This window comes from Ambystoma mexicanum, chromosome 3q (assembly GCF_040938575.1).
Source record: "Ambystoma mexicanum isolate Mex_15411 chromosome 3q, UKY_AmexF1_1, whole genome shotgun sequence".
Lineage (NCBI taxonomy): Eukaryota > Metazoa > Chordata > Amphibia > Caudata > Ambystomatidae > Ambystoma > Ambystoma mexicanum.
Genome location: NC_090926.1, coordinates 1,136,008,125 through 1,136,023,798, shown reverse-complemented (window position 1 = coordinate 1,136,023,798; position 15,674 = coordinate 1,136,008,125). Strand labels below are relative to the sequence as shown.

At 48.1% G+C, this 15,674-nt stretch overlaps 1 protein-coding gene across 2 annotated transcripts in view; it reads left to right on the top strand.

The window, feature by feature from the left end:
- LOC138447681 (adhesion G protein-coupled receptor E1-like) overlaps nucleotides 1-15,674 on the top strand; it is a 927,425-nt gene that overhangs the window by 414,655 nt on the left and 497,096 nt on the right. The window contains exon 9 of one of the 2 annotated variants that reach the window (XM_069603946.1): nucleotides 363-449. The exons of the other annotated variant lie outside the window; for it this stretch is intronic. Coding sequence (XP_069460047.1) covers nucleotides 363-449 — 87 coding nt within the window. The remainder of the gene's footprint in view (nucleotides 1-362; nucleotides 450-15,674) is intronic. 2 annotated transcript variants of the gene reach the window in all.

The following is a 15,674-nucleotide window of genomic DNA, read 5'->3' as shown; positions in this document are numbered from 1 at the left end:
CTTTGCTTTTTTGGCAACCTCAGATGGAAGGTCTTAAAATATGATGTCCTTGTGCCTCTGCCGCCTAAACCTTATGGAGTTTGGTGGTGCGGTAAAAAGTGCCAGTAAAGGGGCAGTAGATCTGTTACCACCACTTTACCACTCTACAAACATTCTGAATTTGACTGTGATGTGGAGGAACAAACCTCCATCACTTGGCAAGAGATATTTCTCCCTCTCTCCCTTCCTTCTTTTCTTTAATAAGACGTTTCTTCTCTTCTGTGGATGTGCCCTCACATCCTTATACATGCATGTGTGCAGATATCTTTTTGGTAAACTGGGAATGTTTTCAGTAGTATTTATTGAAATGTTTCTAAATACAGAACCGACTGCAACAGAATCTCCTTTTACAACCTTCACAACTGTGACCTCAGAAAGATCGAGCACTGGTACACCAACATCCACAACAGGTACACATTTTATGAACAACTTGTTTCTTTACATGCTCTATACTTATTCTTCTCACTACACATATACATTTTTCATTTTATTCATTACATTATTTGGAATGTCTTTCTTTCACCTTTCTTTCTCTCTTTCTTTGTCTTTCTCATTTTCTCTCATTCTTTTTTTGTTGTTACACTTTTTAATCCCCCCTTCATACTTTCTTCCCTTTCTTGGAGGTTCATTCAAATCATCATATACAAATGTGTTTGTAGACCTATTTTGTGGTAAACTGTGGCAACATTTTGACAGTTGAATTTATTGATTTTTTTTGTCTAAAAACCTAAGCCGACAACAACAGAATCTTCTATTACAACTGTTAGGCAGAATCATCTGCAGCACACTTTGGGAACACTACACAGTGACACAGGGATGTCTTTCAGACTTCCCAAGGTTTAAGTACCTTCTATGGGACTGACTACCGTCTCCTAGAGCATGTAAAGTTAAATTGACTTTACAAATCTTTTTAACTTTACACACCCAGCGCACACTATCTTAATTTAGAGTGCCGTAGTGGTTGCCTAGCTTCCCCTGAGTCTAAACACTCATGTAACAGTCAAATGTTACCCTTTCCTACTTTCAATGGCTGGTGGCAGTGGTCTAGATCAAACTACCATATTTTTCCTGACTGCTAACAACGGTAGTTAAAAATCGGGTCAGCCATGTTTTTCAATATGGCGCACCAGACCTGTCTCTAAAAACAGACTCCTATCATCTTTTTTCACCATTTCTTTTAGGAAAAGTCCTTCTTGTGTTTGACTCTGTGCACCAAACCAGGTTTGGTCCCTTTGTACGTGCCCTTTGGCGGGCTTCAGTGCTGAAGCCCTCCTCTGGTGCCAGAGTGTCTGAGGTGGACAGGATGCGAGGGAGGTGCCCGAAACTCCCTGTGCTTAGTCTTCTAGGAGACCTGAATGCACTCTGGTATGATTGGCTGGCTGACTGTCCGGCAAGGACAGCCACCCTGCTGGGTGAGTGACAGCCAGTCTGAATGAATGGGGGAAAACTGTTTAAAAGCAGGTCTCTGGAACTTGGAAAGCAGAGTCGACCACTGGAATGAAAGAACCAAAGACGAGCTGAAGGAAGAGGACTGCTGCAACTCCCGGATGACTGGTGAAGCCCTGCTGCAGGTCCAAATTGCCTGAAACTCCAATCGACAGAGAAGCCCTTCAAGTTTAACTTCTTCCCTTGAGTTTGGTGGGAACAACCAAGTCGTAAGCCACCTGGACACCGTCCCTAACTGGTCGAATTTTCAGCAGAGTTCAGCTTGAAAAGTGGATAGCCAGTGGGAAGGAAACCAGCTTGTGGACTTTAAAGCACTCACACCTTAAACCGATGTCTTGCTACAGCTTTTGGCCTCATCCCTGGGCAGTGCAGGAACCTCCCAACGTCCTCCTTGTCCCCATGACTGAAGCTCAGGAACTGCGAGACCTGCTCGGAACTGCCAGGAACAACTGCCTTAGCTACAGCTTTCTTCGCTCACAAGGTACAGTGCAAACGCGGTCCGGAAATATTTTCGGCCAACGAGAAAGTGCGTGTAACTTTCCTCAACTTCAAAGGCTTATCCTTCTCTAAACATCTGTCAAACTTTTCGCCTAGCCAAATTCTTCTAAACCCTCTGGCAAAGACTTTACCGTTATCTACCAGAACTGTGCTATCCTATACAAAGACTCTGAACCATTGACTTTGGCCCAGGCCTATGAAAATAATTTCTGGTTGTATTTAACTGAAACCCTTTGCCCTGCCTATGAATGTATTTGGGCTGTCTATTCTTATAACCATGTCTTTTTATCCCTTTTACAAGTATTTGAAATGCCATTTTGCTCCCACTTCATTTTGGAGCTAAACGTGTTCATTTACTTCCCCGTTGGATTTTTGTGGTTTATTAGTGTGTGATATTGAGCTGCTTGTGCTAGTGTAATGTTTTTGAACTGACTGAGTAAATAGATGTATATTGTTTTACCAAGAAACCTTAAGTAAGTGTATATTTGAATCACTGTATTTGTTGGTCCTTTGTGTAACTTGTTCCACTGCTCACTTAAACTCTTGAGTTAAGTCTGGCTGCTCAGCCATCGCTACCACTTTACTGTATAATACAGGCTTGTACCAAAGGTGAAATTGTGCTTACACTTATAGCCTAATTGCATGTAGTGGTCCCAAAGGGTACTACATGTGATTCTGCCTAACAATGAGTAATGGCGTGGAGTCCAGCTTTGTATGTCCCCTCTTTCTTTTAACCACTGGAGCCTCATACGGGGACCCACAATCTTAGTGTACTTAGTTTAGAGCATTTTTAAGGAAGCATGCTTTAGCAATGCAGTTGAAGCCCAACATGTCTGTGCTGGTTTCCTGGCTTGTAAGTAAGTCTTTGCTTTTGGCAAACTCAGATGGAAGGTCTTAAAATATGTTCACCTTGTGCCTCTGCCGCCTAAAAGCTTTGGAATTCCATGTGAGTTTGGTTGTGTGGTAAAACTTGGCAGTAAAGGGGCAGTAAATCTGTTACCACCACTTTCTCCAGCATGGGGTCTGGCATGGATTCACATGCTCATGAATATTCCCTGTCGTCAAGCTGGGAATCCTCGGTAAAGAAAAAAATCAGTATCAGTTTCGTTTCTGATCTGTCTTTCTTAGTAGTAACCAATCACTGGTCTCTGGGTCACACTGCTCCCAGCCAATGACTGCCCTCTCCCTAAGCCCCGCCCCTGGCAGCCATCCTCAGATTTTTTCCGCACGTTCAAGTGTTGGGAGTCCTCGTGCTATAGCTCTCGAGCTTTTACTGCGTTTTGCAATTTTTCAAAGAGTTTAATCTCATGTTTTCGGTCAATCGAGCCTCAAGCTCCACCGTTTCTACTTCCGATCAACGGGGACCCGTTTTGGGATTTTCTACGCCCCTCAAGGGTGTTGTTTTCATCGAGTTACGCTTCTTGGAGGATTCCAGAAGTTTCTCAGGCCTACCCCGCGGATATGGCCCAGGAGAAAGGAAGCTCGACACCCGGATCCAAGCTGTTTAGGAACTGTCCTGGATGCGGTTACAGAATGTGTTCAAGGAGGACGAGCACTCGAGGTGCCTCTACTGTCTTCACGAGGACAAAATGCACGTGGAGAAGGACTGTGTTTTGCATGAACATGTCGGATCGGACTATGAGGGATCGTCGGACCCGTCTCGTCAGATGGCTGGAAGGCAAGAGCCCAGCAGGTGAGAAGAAGAAGAAGAAGTCCGAGCGGTCTTCTAAGTCCTGTGAGGGCGCCCCGGCGACAGGGGCCCAACAGAAGGCAAAGCACCGCAAGTCCGCGGGCACCGGGAGCACCGAACGGTCGGGCTCCTCGCCTGCCAGGCAGGGCGCACCTTCACCAACGCCATCAACCACGAGCCAATGCTCGATCCCGATGAAACCGGCCGAAGGGGAGCGAGGCGTGACCCTCCCCCTAAGGTGAAGGCCTCAAGCGCGCCCAAGGTGGTGAAGGCCTTGATTTAACTGGCCAAGGCCTCTATTGAGGGAGTCGCTGCGGCCCTGGCGAAGCCTGTGGAGGCTACCCCAGTGGAGGTGACCTCGGGGCCCAGAGTTTCTCTGCCTGCGCGGAGGGAATCCTCTTTTAAGCCCATCGAGAAGACCCCCTTGAAGACCCCGGTGGAAAAAGAGGGGGGGGCGGTGGCCGTTACGGACACGGACACAGCCTCCGAGGATGAGCTGGTCGAAGTCGAAGAGGGACTCGACAAGAATTTGGAAGAGGCCTGGTCCCACGGGAGGGATCCCGATGAGGGGGACGACGAGAGCGAGGGTGGCAACGACGAGGCTCCTGTGAAGGAGGAGCAACCATCGCGCCTGTCGCAGCCCGAGCCACAGGACAACTGAGCAGCCATTTTGACGGCAATCTAAGCCTTATGCACGGAGATAAGGATGAGATTGCCCCTACCCCCGACGGACGACCCAACTGAACTGGGTCAGTCCGGGAGCCCTCCAAACAAGAGGAGGAGGATTCATCCAGCCCCGCCCTTTCAGCCCTCACGGCCCTCTCAGCCTTTGTCTCCTTCCCCGGTCCCGAGGGATGACACAGGAACAGATATGGCCACGACGGGGACGGATGATGACGGTGGTGACGACGGGACTGACCTCCCGTCGCCGATTCCTCAGGAATCCCCGCCCGACGAGATTGGCTCCTTCCACGCCATGATTGCCAGGGCGTCCGAGCTTTCCCAGCTCTGCCCCGAAGAAAAGAAGAAGGAAGGCTTCCTCTACCAACGGCGCAAGGCCAAGAGGAAGACGGTCCTCGCGGTGCCGCTGCTGGATGACATCTGGGACAAGGGACTTGCTCTCCTGAAGAACCCGTCCACAACGCCTGCCAAGAGGGACTAGTACGAGAAGAAGTACCAGGCCCCGACAGCGCCCCTTTGTGCCTTAGAGCACAGCCGACCCCGGATTCGGTCGTCTCGGCAGCGGCCAAGAAGAAAGCGGGGGGGGGCACCGGCTTCAACTTCCTCGCCAGACGGCGAGGGAAAGAAACTAGATGCCATGGGACGACGAGTCATCTCGTCTGCGGCGACGACGATTAAGGCGGCCACCGCCCTAGCGATTGTGGCCCGCTACGACAGGGAGTTGTGGTACAAGATCGCCCCCCTGTTGGACTTCCTCCCGGACGACAAGAGGGCAGAGGCCCTGGCGATCCTACAGGAGGGTGAGGTGGCATCGGACCACGCCATAAAGGTGGCCACAGACATTGCCGACACCGGTTTCCGGCAGTTGGGCAACAGCGTTTGCCTTCGACGGCGGGGGTCGCTCAAGGCGACGGATTTCCGCCAAGATGTACAAGCCAAAGTTTTGGACATGCCCTTCGACGGGAACAATCTGTTTGGGAAGACAGTGGATGAGTCCCTTCAGGCCATCAAGGCCGACATGGAGACGGCTCGGGCCTTGGGAGTTCAGCAGCAACGACGGCAGCACTTTTGGAACTCCGGAGGCAAGCAAGGTGCCTCCAAAGGGTTCGGCGGCGGCTCCTCGACATATCGTCAGGCGGCCCGTTCCTCATCGCAAGAAGCCTACAGGGGACGAGGCAAGTCAGGGGGATCTCGCCATCGTCGCCAGATAGGCCAAGGCGGCAAGGCCGCCGCTAAGCAAGACTGAACCGGCCGTTGCGTCGGGCCCCCACCGAAGCACCCTGGTGGGAGGCCGGCTGACGAAGCACACTCTGGAATTTCTAAAGAAGTGCCCCCGCATTCCTCCCAGGAAGGAAAACCATATCCCTCAACTGCTGTTGGAGGTAAGGGCGATGCTCAAGAAGGGAGCCATCGAGCTCGTCCCAAAGAGGCTCTGGGGCTCCGGAGTATTCTCAAGATACTTCCTCGTCAGAAAGAAGACAGGAGGAACGTCCCTTCCTGGACCTGCGTCGGCTAAACAAATACATCAAGGCACGGAAGTGCCGGATGGTCACCCTCCAGCACGTGCTGGGCCAGCTGGAGCAAGGAGACTTCCTATCGTACTTTCACATCCCCATCCTAAAAAGACACCGAAAGTTTCTCAGGTTCGTAGTCCAAGGGCGGCACTACAGTTCAAGGCCCTCCCATTCGGATTGAAGTCAGCACCCAGGGTATTCACCAAGTGCCTAGCTCCAGTGGCGGCGCGGCTGCGCCTGCAGGGGATCCACATCTACCCCTACCTGGACGATTGGCTCATCTGAGCAGGAACAAGGGAACTTGCCGTTGAACACACAGAGAAGACTGTCCGGCTGCTCACGGACCTGGGATTCTCCATCAACTTCCCCAAATCCCACCTGGTTCTGTCGTAGGTCGCACTGTTTCTGGGTTGCCAAGCTCGAAACAGTAGCGCGACTGGCCTCGCCGTCGGAGGAAAGGACGAAGGCCATCCTGGGCAAGGTGCAGTGCCTGCTGGCCACGGACGTGGCCAGGGTGACGGCCATCAAGTCCCTTCTCGGGATGATGTCCTCGTGCATCAATCTGGTGCGCCTGTGCAGGCTTCGGATGCGTCCTCTACAGGAGTTCCTCTACGCCCGTTGGATGCAAGCGGCGAGCAGTTTAGAGGACAAGATCTCGCTCGACGAGGGTTTCCGCCAAGCAATTCGGTGGTGGGGCACCCGCGCGCATCTCGCGCCGGGCACTGACTTTCAGACCTCGGTAGACCAAGGGACGGTGTTGACGGATGCCGCCCTGGAGGGGTGGGGAGCGCACACCACAGATCTTCACGCGAGAGGCCTTTGGCACCCAGAGGAGAGGCCGCTCCACATCAACATACTGGAGCTACGGGCGGTGTTCTGGGCCCTCAGGTTGTTCCTCCCGTCCCTCAAGGGCAAGGTGATGAGGATCTTCACCAACAACACCACCACGATGTTCTAAATCCAGAAGTAAGGAGGAACCAGATGCCCAGCCCTATCCAAGGAGGCCCAGGATCTGTGACACTGGACCATCACCCAGGGGATGTTTCTGGTACCCTTCCACCTGGCAGGAATAAAAAACACCATCGCCGACTCACTCAGCAGGGAGCTGCGCTCGTGCCACGACTGGGAACTACGCCAGGATCGAGTGAATCGACTCTTCCAGCGATGGAGGAAACCCCAGATCGACCTGTTCGCGACGGCGACCAACTCCAAGTGCCAGAGGTTCGCCAGCAGGTTTCCCCAGCCGATGAGCATGGGCGATGCTTTCTCATTCCCCTGGGACGGCCTGTTCCTGTATGCGTTCCCTCCGTTGCTGCTCCGGATGATCCTTGTTGCACCGGCGTGGCCGAGACAGATCTGGTTCCCGGACCTTCTGGACTTGTCAGCGTCCTCACCGATCAAACTGTCAACGGACGCAGATCTTCTCTCCAGAGAAGGAGGCGCCATCCTTCATCATGACCCAGGGTCGCTGAACTTGCAGGCCTGGCTCCTGCAGCACGAGAGTTTGGAGGGTACGATATCCCGGTGGACTGCAAAGAGGTCTTTGCAAAGGCCAGGGAGTCCACAACTCTCAAGTGCTACGGACACAAGTGGAAGAGGTTCTCTGTCTGGTGCCGTGCACAGAAGATTAACCGTCTACGGATTACGGCCCCTCAAGTGCTACCGTACATACTGTCGTTGGCCAAGGCGGGACTGGCACATGCTTCCATCAAGATACACCTGGCAGCGATTTCCCAATACACCAGAACTACGGGACGTCCATCCCTGTGGTCTCATCGCCTGATGAAGGAATTTATGAAAGGACTGTTCCGATCGTTCCTGCCGGTGAAGGCTCCGGCCTCGGTGTGGGAGCTCAACGTGGTGCTGACCAGGCTCATGGTGGCGCCATTCCAGCCTCTGCATTCGGCACTGTTGAAGTTCCTGTCGTGGAAGACAGCATTTCTTGTGGCCATCACCTCCACACGACGGGTGGGAGAGATCAAGGTCCTATCCTGCAAGCCTTCATACATGACTTTTCACGAAACGAGAGTGGTGCTGAGGACGCATCCCTCCTTCATGCCCAAGGTGCCGTCGGACTTTCACCTCAACGAGCCCTTGGTGTTACCAGTTTTCTTCCCGTCGCCTTCGTTGCCGGCCGAGAGGACTTTGCACTTGCTGGATGTAGCTAGAGCGCTGAAGTTCTACGTGAACCGCACGAAGAGTTTTCGGAAGACTTCATAGCTGTTTGTGAATTTTGGACCTGTAAATCAAGGGAAGGCTCTCTCGAAGGCTTCCATTTCCAGATGGCTCTCCGGCTGCATCATGCACTGTCACCGGTTGGCAAACCGACCGTTACCCGGCCGTCCGAGAGCCCACTCGACCAGAGCGATCGCTGCTACCACAGCGTTCTTGTCTGGTGTGCCCCTGCTGGACATCTGCAGGGCTGCTACGTGGAGGTCGATGCACACCTTCACGAGATTCTACTGCGTCGACCGGGATTCCAGGGAGGAGTCCAGAGTCGGCCAGGCAGTGCTGCGCAACCTGTTTGCTTGAGGTGAGCCTGGTGAGGAGGTAAGAGTTGCTTAATGTTGAGTTTATATAATGCTTAATGTTGACCCTTGCCACCTCCCGTGGTTGTGCATGTGTGTACTGCTATGTATTCTTATATTCATGAGCATGTGAATCCATGCCAGACCCCATGCTGGAGAAGGAACAAGTTACTTACCTGTAACTGTTGTTCTCCAGAATGGGTCTGGCATGGATTCCCATGCGAACCCTCCCTCCTACTCCTCTGCGGCTCTTCACCTGGTCATATTGCCACTTTACGTGCTACCAAATTTGAGGATGGCTGCCAGGGGTGGGGCTTAGGGAGAGGGCAGTCATTGGTTGGGGGCAGTATGACCCAGAGACCAGTGATTGGTTACTACTAAGAAAGACAGATCAGAAACGAAACTGATACTGATTGTTTTCTTTACCGAGGATTCCCAGCCTGATGACGGGGACTATTCATGAGCATGTGAATCCATGCCAGACCTATGCTGGAGAACAACAGTTACAGGTAAGCAACTTGTTCCTTACCACTCTTCAAACATTCTGAATTCGACTGTGATGTGGAGGAACAAACCTCCATCACTTGGCAGGAGATTTTTCTACCACTTGACCTCCAAAAAAAGGGAGACTAACCACAGGCGGAATATGTCCCTGTTGCAAAACCTCAAGATCCTCCATGGAGACCTATGGACTGGATAGTTGGTAACTGGAATTGTTTGACCACCTTATCATCTGGTGGCGTTACCAACACGAGATGTTGTGGAAATGCTAAATGAGTATGGCTTTATTTCCATTCGAAATTAGCCCTTTTTGGTTCATTACATCACTTAAGACGCTTTCCCTCATAGAGAAACCTAAAAAGCAAATCAGGAGATGTTCATACGCGTCTCTAATTTCTCTCCTGTTAGGCTAGCGACCCCCGTATCTGGTAAAATGGCAGCAAGAATCGTGTTTACCAGAGCCCGTACATATTGATTTATATTACTGTATGCCACATCATGCCTTGTCTTAATTCTCAGATGTTTCTGCCTCACTATGAGCTCTAAGAGATCGTTTTTGTTCCAAAGTGTGGTTGTCTCCAAGCTGAACCCGCTGTAGACGTTATAGTTGTCTTAAACTCACAGTTCACACATGGCTGTATAGACCTCAAGTGCTACCTTTTTACTTTCTACCAGGACCAGTCTTGCTTCCTGCGATTTTTGGGTTAATCTTGTCTCCGTACTTTCACCGGGTGTGTGTTGCTGCAAAGCATAAAGGTCATGAATGGAGTGAGATGGTTGTTGGCAGGCAGCCTGTTTGGCACTTGTAAAGCTATCCATGCTTTCCCTGCTGGTTTCTGACATGCTTCAATTCTGGGGAGGCAACCTGCGTTGAACCACAAACAGATGATGGATACAAACCAAAATAAGTCTTAAGAGGTTGTTTTAAAGCTCAGCAAAACTCAGTGGAACAGGGCGGGTTGGAGTACAAGTCTCAAGCTGCCGTCCCGTTAACAACCAGTTCTAGAATCAATAAATCTCGCTTCTGTGCCAGAAGCCACATAAACCAGATGGATTGCAGTGTCATAAGGATATGATATGATATTTCATTTATATCGCGCCTATATACAAGTGTTTCAAGTGTTTCACAATCACTATTGTGTAAGGCAACATGCTTTCTCAATAGCAACTTGTTAATGAATAATTGAACACTGGGTGGCATATACCAGCAGCATATCCACCCTTTCTTCTGAAAGTGCCCACACTGATCTTCGGAAACTAAAAAGTTAACTGACGTGATCAATATGCTGTACGATATAACCTGCTAAAGCAACATCAATTAAAAACATCTCCAACTATATAGCTGCACAAACCTCTGTAACATGCTGAGAAGTAGAGTAAGTGAATCCTGGGGAGTTCCACAATACTAACAATGGGTGCAACATTATTTAGACAACAAACTATTTCAGATGAACTATGAACTTGTAGATTGCAGTGTCTGAAGACATGACTCCAGATCAAGAAAGCTGAAAAACTGATTATCATAATGTTGAGTAGTGCTGTGTGATGATGATCTCACACATTGCACATCCATAGGGAGGAAATTGATCGCTTCCTCTGGCAGTGAAGAAGTGATATTTTTACTGGTATATAATATTCAGTCTGTATGGGGACAGCATTTGGTATTTTACTGCCCTTTCTCCTACAGATTTCTTCACGTCAAGCAATCATTTTCTAGCAGTCGGTATGGTTATGCTGAAATCTGGGAACATTTGGTGTTTTGTATTGTCATACCATGCCTCACCGATTTCTATAGCTGCCTTGATCCCTTCAGGTCAATGTGTATGCGATCGCAGAGCATGGAGGTTGTCCAGGTGCTATTCCATCACCATTAGGTAGCACACTCTTCTACTAGAAAGTGTTGGGAGAATTCCAACTTGCCTAGGATATAAGTTATGACAATGTCTAGAAAGAGTGTCATCCCTCTACATACCAAGGATACTGATTATATTGCTCCAGACCTTGACTCTAGACCTTCATTCTTCACCTTTCCCATGGGGAGATCCATCTTGATGATGTAAATCTTATTTTTCAGCATATGGACTGTTGTGAAGATGAGGCGGACACAGGTAAGTTAAATAAGTAGATTTATTTCAGTTAATAAATCAGAAAAGAAGACCCCACATCTCATGGCCTCCCTTCCCTTCAGCTCTTTCCTCCAACTGTTACCTTTAGAACCAAACCAGAAACTATTACCAACATTCCAAGTGACATCATAATGTACTTTCTCCTCCTTAGAGATCTCCATCTCCTCTCTAAGGAGATGCACTACAACACATCTCCCTTCATTATTTATTTATTTTTTTATAGATATATATCTGATTGCCTTTTACCTCTCGGCATATTACACTAACAACATCTCATTTCATACAATAGGTTTAACTCAAACATTTTTCTCTACTTAGTTACACTTTAAAACTTGTCTAGAACAAACGCTATGAGTGGCTCAGTTGCCGTTCCCTTCTTCTTCCTCCTGGGTATATCCCCACTTATGGCTTTCATAAACTTCCTCTCCTCACAGATGCCACTCTATCTTTACTCCATACTTGCCCTCCAGCAACTCGCACAGCCCCTTTCATGACTGCCACCACTCTGACAGGATCCGAATAAAGAGATTCCCCCTTTCTCCTTATCACTGCTTTCCTTATCCTAATCCAGTCACCACACTCCACATGCAATTCCTTCTTTCCTCTCCTCAAGTTTTCACGCTTGACCCAATTTGATTTTTTTTCCACTAAAGATCTTCTCACTTCTTCCACAACAAGATCGGTCTCCCTACATCTTCCCAGCCATGGCGGACAAGCCATGGAATATGGCTTCCTTCCCCTCATGAGCTCAAACGGGCATAAACCGGTTGTAGAATGCGGCGCCATCCTCAGAGCCCACATTCTATTTTGTATTAGAGCTAGCTTGTCTAAACCACATTCCTCTCCCATACGTACACTCTCCATTACACACCTATTCATTCTCTCAACTACACCATTTGACTCGGGATGGTACAATGAAGTTCTTTTGTGACCTACCCCACACTTCCTCAAATAGTTAGAACATTTTTCTCCAATAAACTGGGGACCATTGTCGGTCAACACGGTCTCAGGCAAACCTTCACTTGCACAGATTTCCTGCAGAACCTTTATCATACTTTCACTCGTGATCTCCCTCACGACCTTAAAATCCACCCATCTGGAAAACAAATCCACTACCAACACGATATACTTTCCCCGGGCATAACCCAGTTCCACGGGACCTAGTATATCCATGGCTATATCACACCAAACTCTGGATGGAAGACCGACATCCACTAAAGGTTGCTTTCTGGCCGCTATTCCCTTTCCACTCTCAACACAAAACAGACAATTTGCTAAACGATCTTCCACCTCCTTGTCAAAACCCGGCCACCAATAATCTTCTCTCAACACTCCTTTGGTCTTGGTAACCCCAATATGACCGCTATGTGCTAAATCTACCACTTTCTTCCTTAAACCTATCGGTACCACCGCTCTACCCCATCTGAACAAAATTTTATCATTTACAGACAATTCATTTTTCACTTCCCAAAACGGCTTCACTCCTTCCGCCAATTCCATTTTATTTGGCCATACCGTGGTTTCAACATATGTGATTACCCTCCTTATGATGCTATCTCTCTCCATTTCATCCAACCACTCCTGCTTGGATACAATGCCATCAGTGTTGACAAACACCAACTCCATTTCCTCACTTCCCATACTCTCGGTTTCTGCCACCCTTATCCTTGATAAACTGTCGGCTAAAACATTTTCCCTCCCGGGAATAATCTCCATTCTAAAACAATGTGTCTGCATCCTGGTAACCCATCCTGCCACTCTTCGGGATACTTTGTCAAGACCCTTATTCTCAAAAATAGCTTTTAAACGTTTGTGATCCGTTCTCAACACAAACTCTACACCCCACACAAAATTTCTGAAACGTTCTACAGCCCAAAAACATGCCAAAGCCTCCTTCTCCAGTACCGAATATCTTACTTCCGCTCCCTTGAGACCCCTCGAGGCATGGGCTATTACCTCTTCAGAACCATCTTCTTGCTTCTGAGATAACACAGCTCCCAGTCCACTCTCACTAGCATCAACTGTGATAATGGTTAACTTCCTCGTGTCAAAACACCCTAATGGACCAGCCATATTTATTTCTTCCTTTATCTTGTTAAATTCCCTGTCACACTGGTTATTCCACACAAATTCAGCACCCTTCTTGAGAATCTTTCTCATCTCCTGTACTTTGTCCGCATAATTTACCACAAATTTGTGATAAAATTCCGTCATTCCTAAAAAAGAGCGCAGCTCATTCTTGCTCTTAGGTGTCTCAACACTCTTAATGGTATTAATCATCTCTTCCTTGGGCTTAACACCATCCCCCGACACTTCATGTCCTAGGTAGTCCACTTTCGTCACTGCAAACACACATTTCTCACCTCTCAAAGTAATGCCTCTCTCCTCAAATATCCTCAAAACTTTACGTAGATTTCTATTATGTTCTTCCATCGTAACACCGCTCACCAACACATCATCCTGAAAACAGAACACTCCCTTCAGACCCCTCAACAAACGATCCATGATCTTCTGAAATACTGATGAAGCGGACGCCAACCCAAATGGCATTCTCCTAAATTGAAAAACACCTTCATGCGTTACAAAAGCCGTAACCTTCCTACATGCCTCCACTAATTCGACCTGATGATAAGCTGATGTCATATCTAACTTAGAGAAAAATCTTCCCCCACCCACCTGTCTTGATATTGGGCAAAATCTTCCTCGGGGCCAGCCCTTTGAGAGCAAAAATACCCAATTCGGCCCAAAATACAGGTTCTATTGTGCTGAGCAGTGATCTCATGCAAGTGACAAATGACACCCTCAAAGTGTTATTAGCATATTTATTCTAAGCAGTGAATTTCATATACATTTGGGATTCAAGTTACAGAATATTAGAAAGCATAACACTTAGAGCAATGCAAAATATAGTGAAACATGGAACTTAGATAAACATAGAGAAACATAGAGAAATATAGAGAAACATAGAGAAACACAGTCTTACGTCCCTTTAATCAGCACTGGGGAGACCTTGGGCCCTCATAAGCTAGCTGTAAACAAGCCCCGCTCAGAGGACAATGCTGAAGGACACCGTATGAGCCAATGCCGGGCACCTGTTTCTGCACGAATCAAGTCCACAGGCGATCTCCCCCTGATCCATGTGTGCATGGATATTTTATAACTTCTTGCTGTCAGTCACCATGACGCACAGTTCCAGAACTTTCCCTGTGCAACTGGCTCATGGAAAAAACCCAGCTCTCTCTGAGATGCTCCCTGCTCGCTCCTACCCCCTCCCTTGTTCCCATCTGCGCTGGCTGAGGAATGTCTTATCAGTACCTTCCCAGAGAAAAGGAAGATTAGCTTGGGGCCAGGGCTAACGTTAGTGAGGCTGAATATTCTAAGGGAAGCAGGGATGTATTAACCCCATCTGCAAGCTCTAAAAGGCATGCACTCATAGCTTAGTGTTTATAGCGCTTAAGACTGGCTATCTAAGCGCTATATAGGTGCCATGATGTTCCAAACACTCCAAAAACCTATTAGCTACATGGCTAGGGGCCCTCCCTGCCTGTCTATCAACAATGTTTAATTTGACCTATCTCATACTAGGCCTGCATATTCCTTGTAGCTCACTACTGCATAATGGAAGTGCTACAACAGACTACTGTCAGCATTTTTAGCACATACTTTGAATACACTATTGGCTTTCAGCGGCTAATGCTGTCATCTAAAGCCCTGATTGGCAAGGTTGCAATTTCGTGTATCACTACATTCCACCCCTATTCAACGTTTGTGCGACAAATGCTGACTAATACCTATCAACATAGTATTTAGTGCAGTGATAAAGACCTAGGGGCTTTGCAAGAGGTTTAAGCAAACTATCTTCTAGCGGTTAGTTAGCGTGGCATGCAAGGTAAAACACTACCTAAACAAAAATGTACACAAAGTGAACAGTGACATATACCCTTGCCAGAACCTGGCCTACACAAAAATACCTACGCCAAGTGAACATGGACATTTACTCTAGCCAAAACCTGGCCTACACAAAAATACCTAAATCAATTTTGTATAACTGATTGTCAGTTAAAAAGCAGCATGCAGTTAAAATGTCAAGGCAATCCAGTGTAGTCTAATCTACAATGCACTATTGCATTTATGTATGGTTACCAATTCTAAAACCTGGCAGCCTTTCACCCTAAGGGCCTACCCTCCCCCTGATCCCAGGGCATTCAAGCGTGACTATGGGCTGTGTGACTAGACACTTCCCCCAGGTAGGTGGAACCCAACCAGAAACCATCTAATTTCTTGAACAAGGTGAACCCATGGGCACCAGGTTGTCTAAATAAAAACAATTCTACTAATTTACATCAAAGCATGGCATGTGTTATTCATGCAATCAAAAGCAAGCAATTCAATCCATATGTATGCTGGTAACTGTAGCTCTGCGTGCCAGTGTGTGGAGGATGGTCGCCCCCACCCAGTAAAAAGCCAACACCTGCTGATTTAACAATGTTTGCCATACAATGCATTGTGTGTATTTAGCAGTCTTGTTGACCTGCCCTATGGCAGACAAAAATGTCTTCATGTCTAAAATACTGTTATCTTCAATTGGCTGTCAATACTTGTAGCAGTGCTGGGCATATCAATGGGCCCCACTAGGCCAGAAGTTCTATAG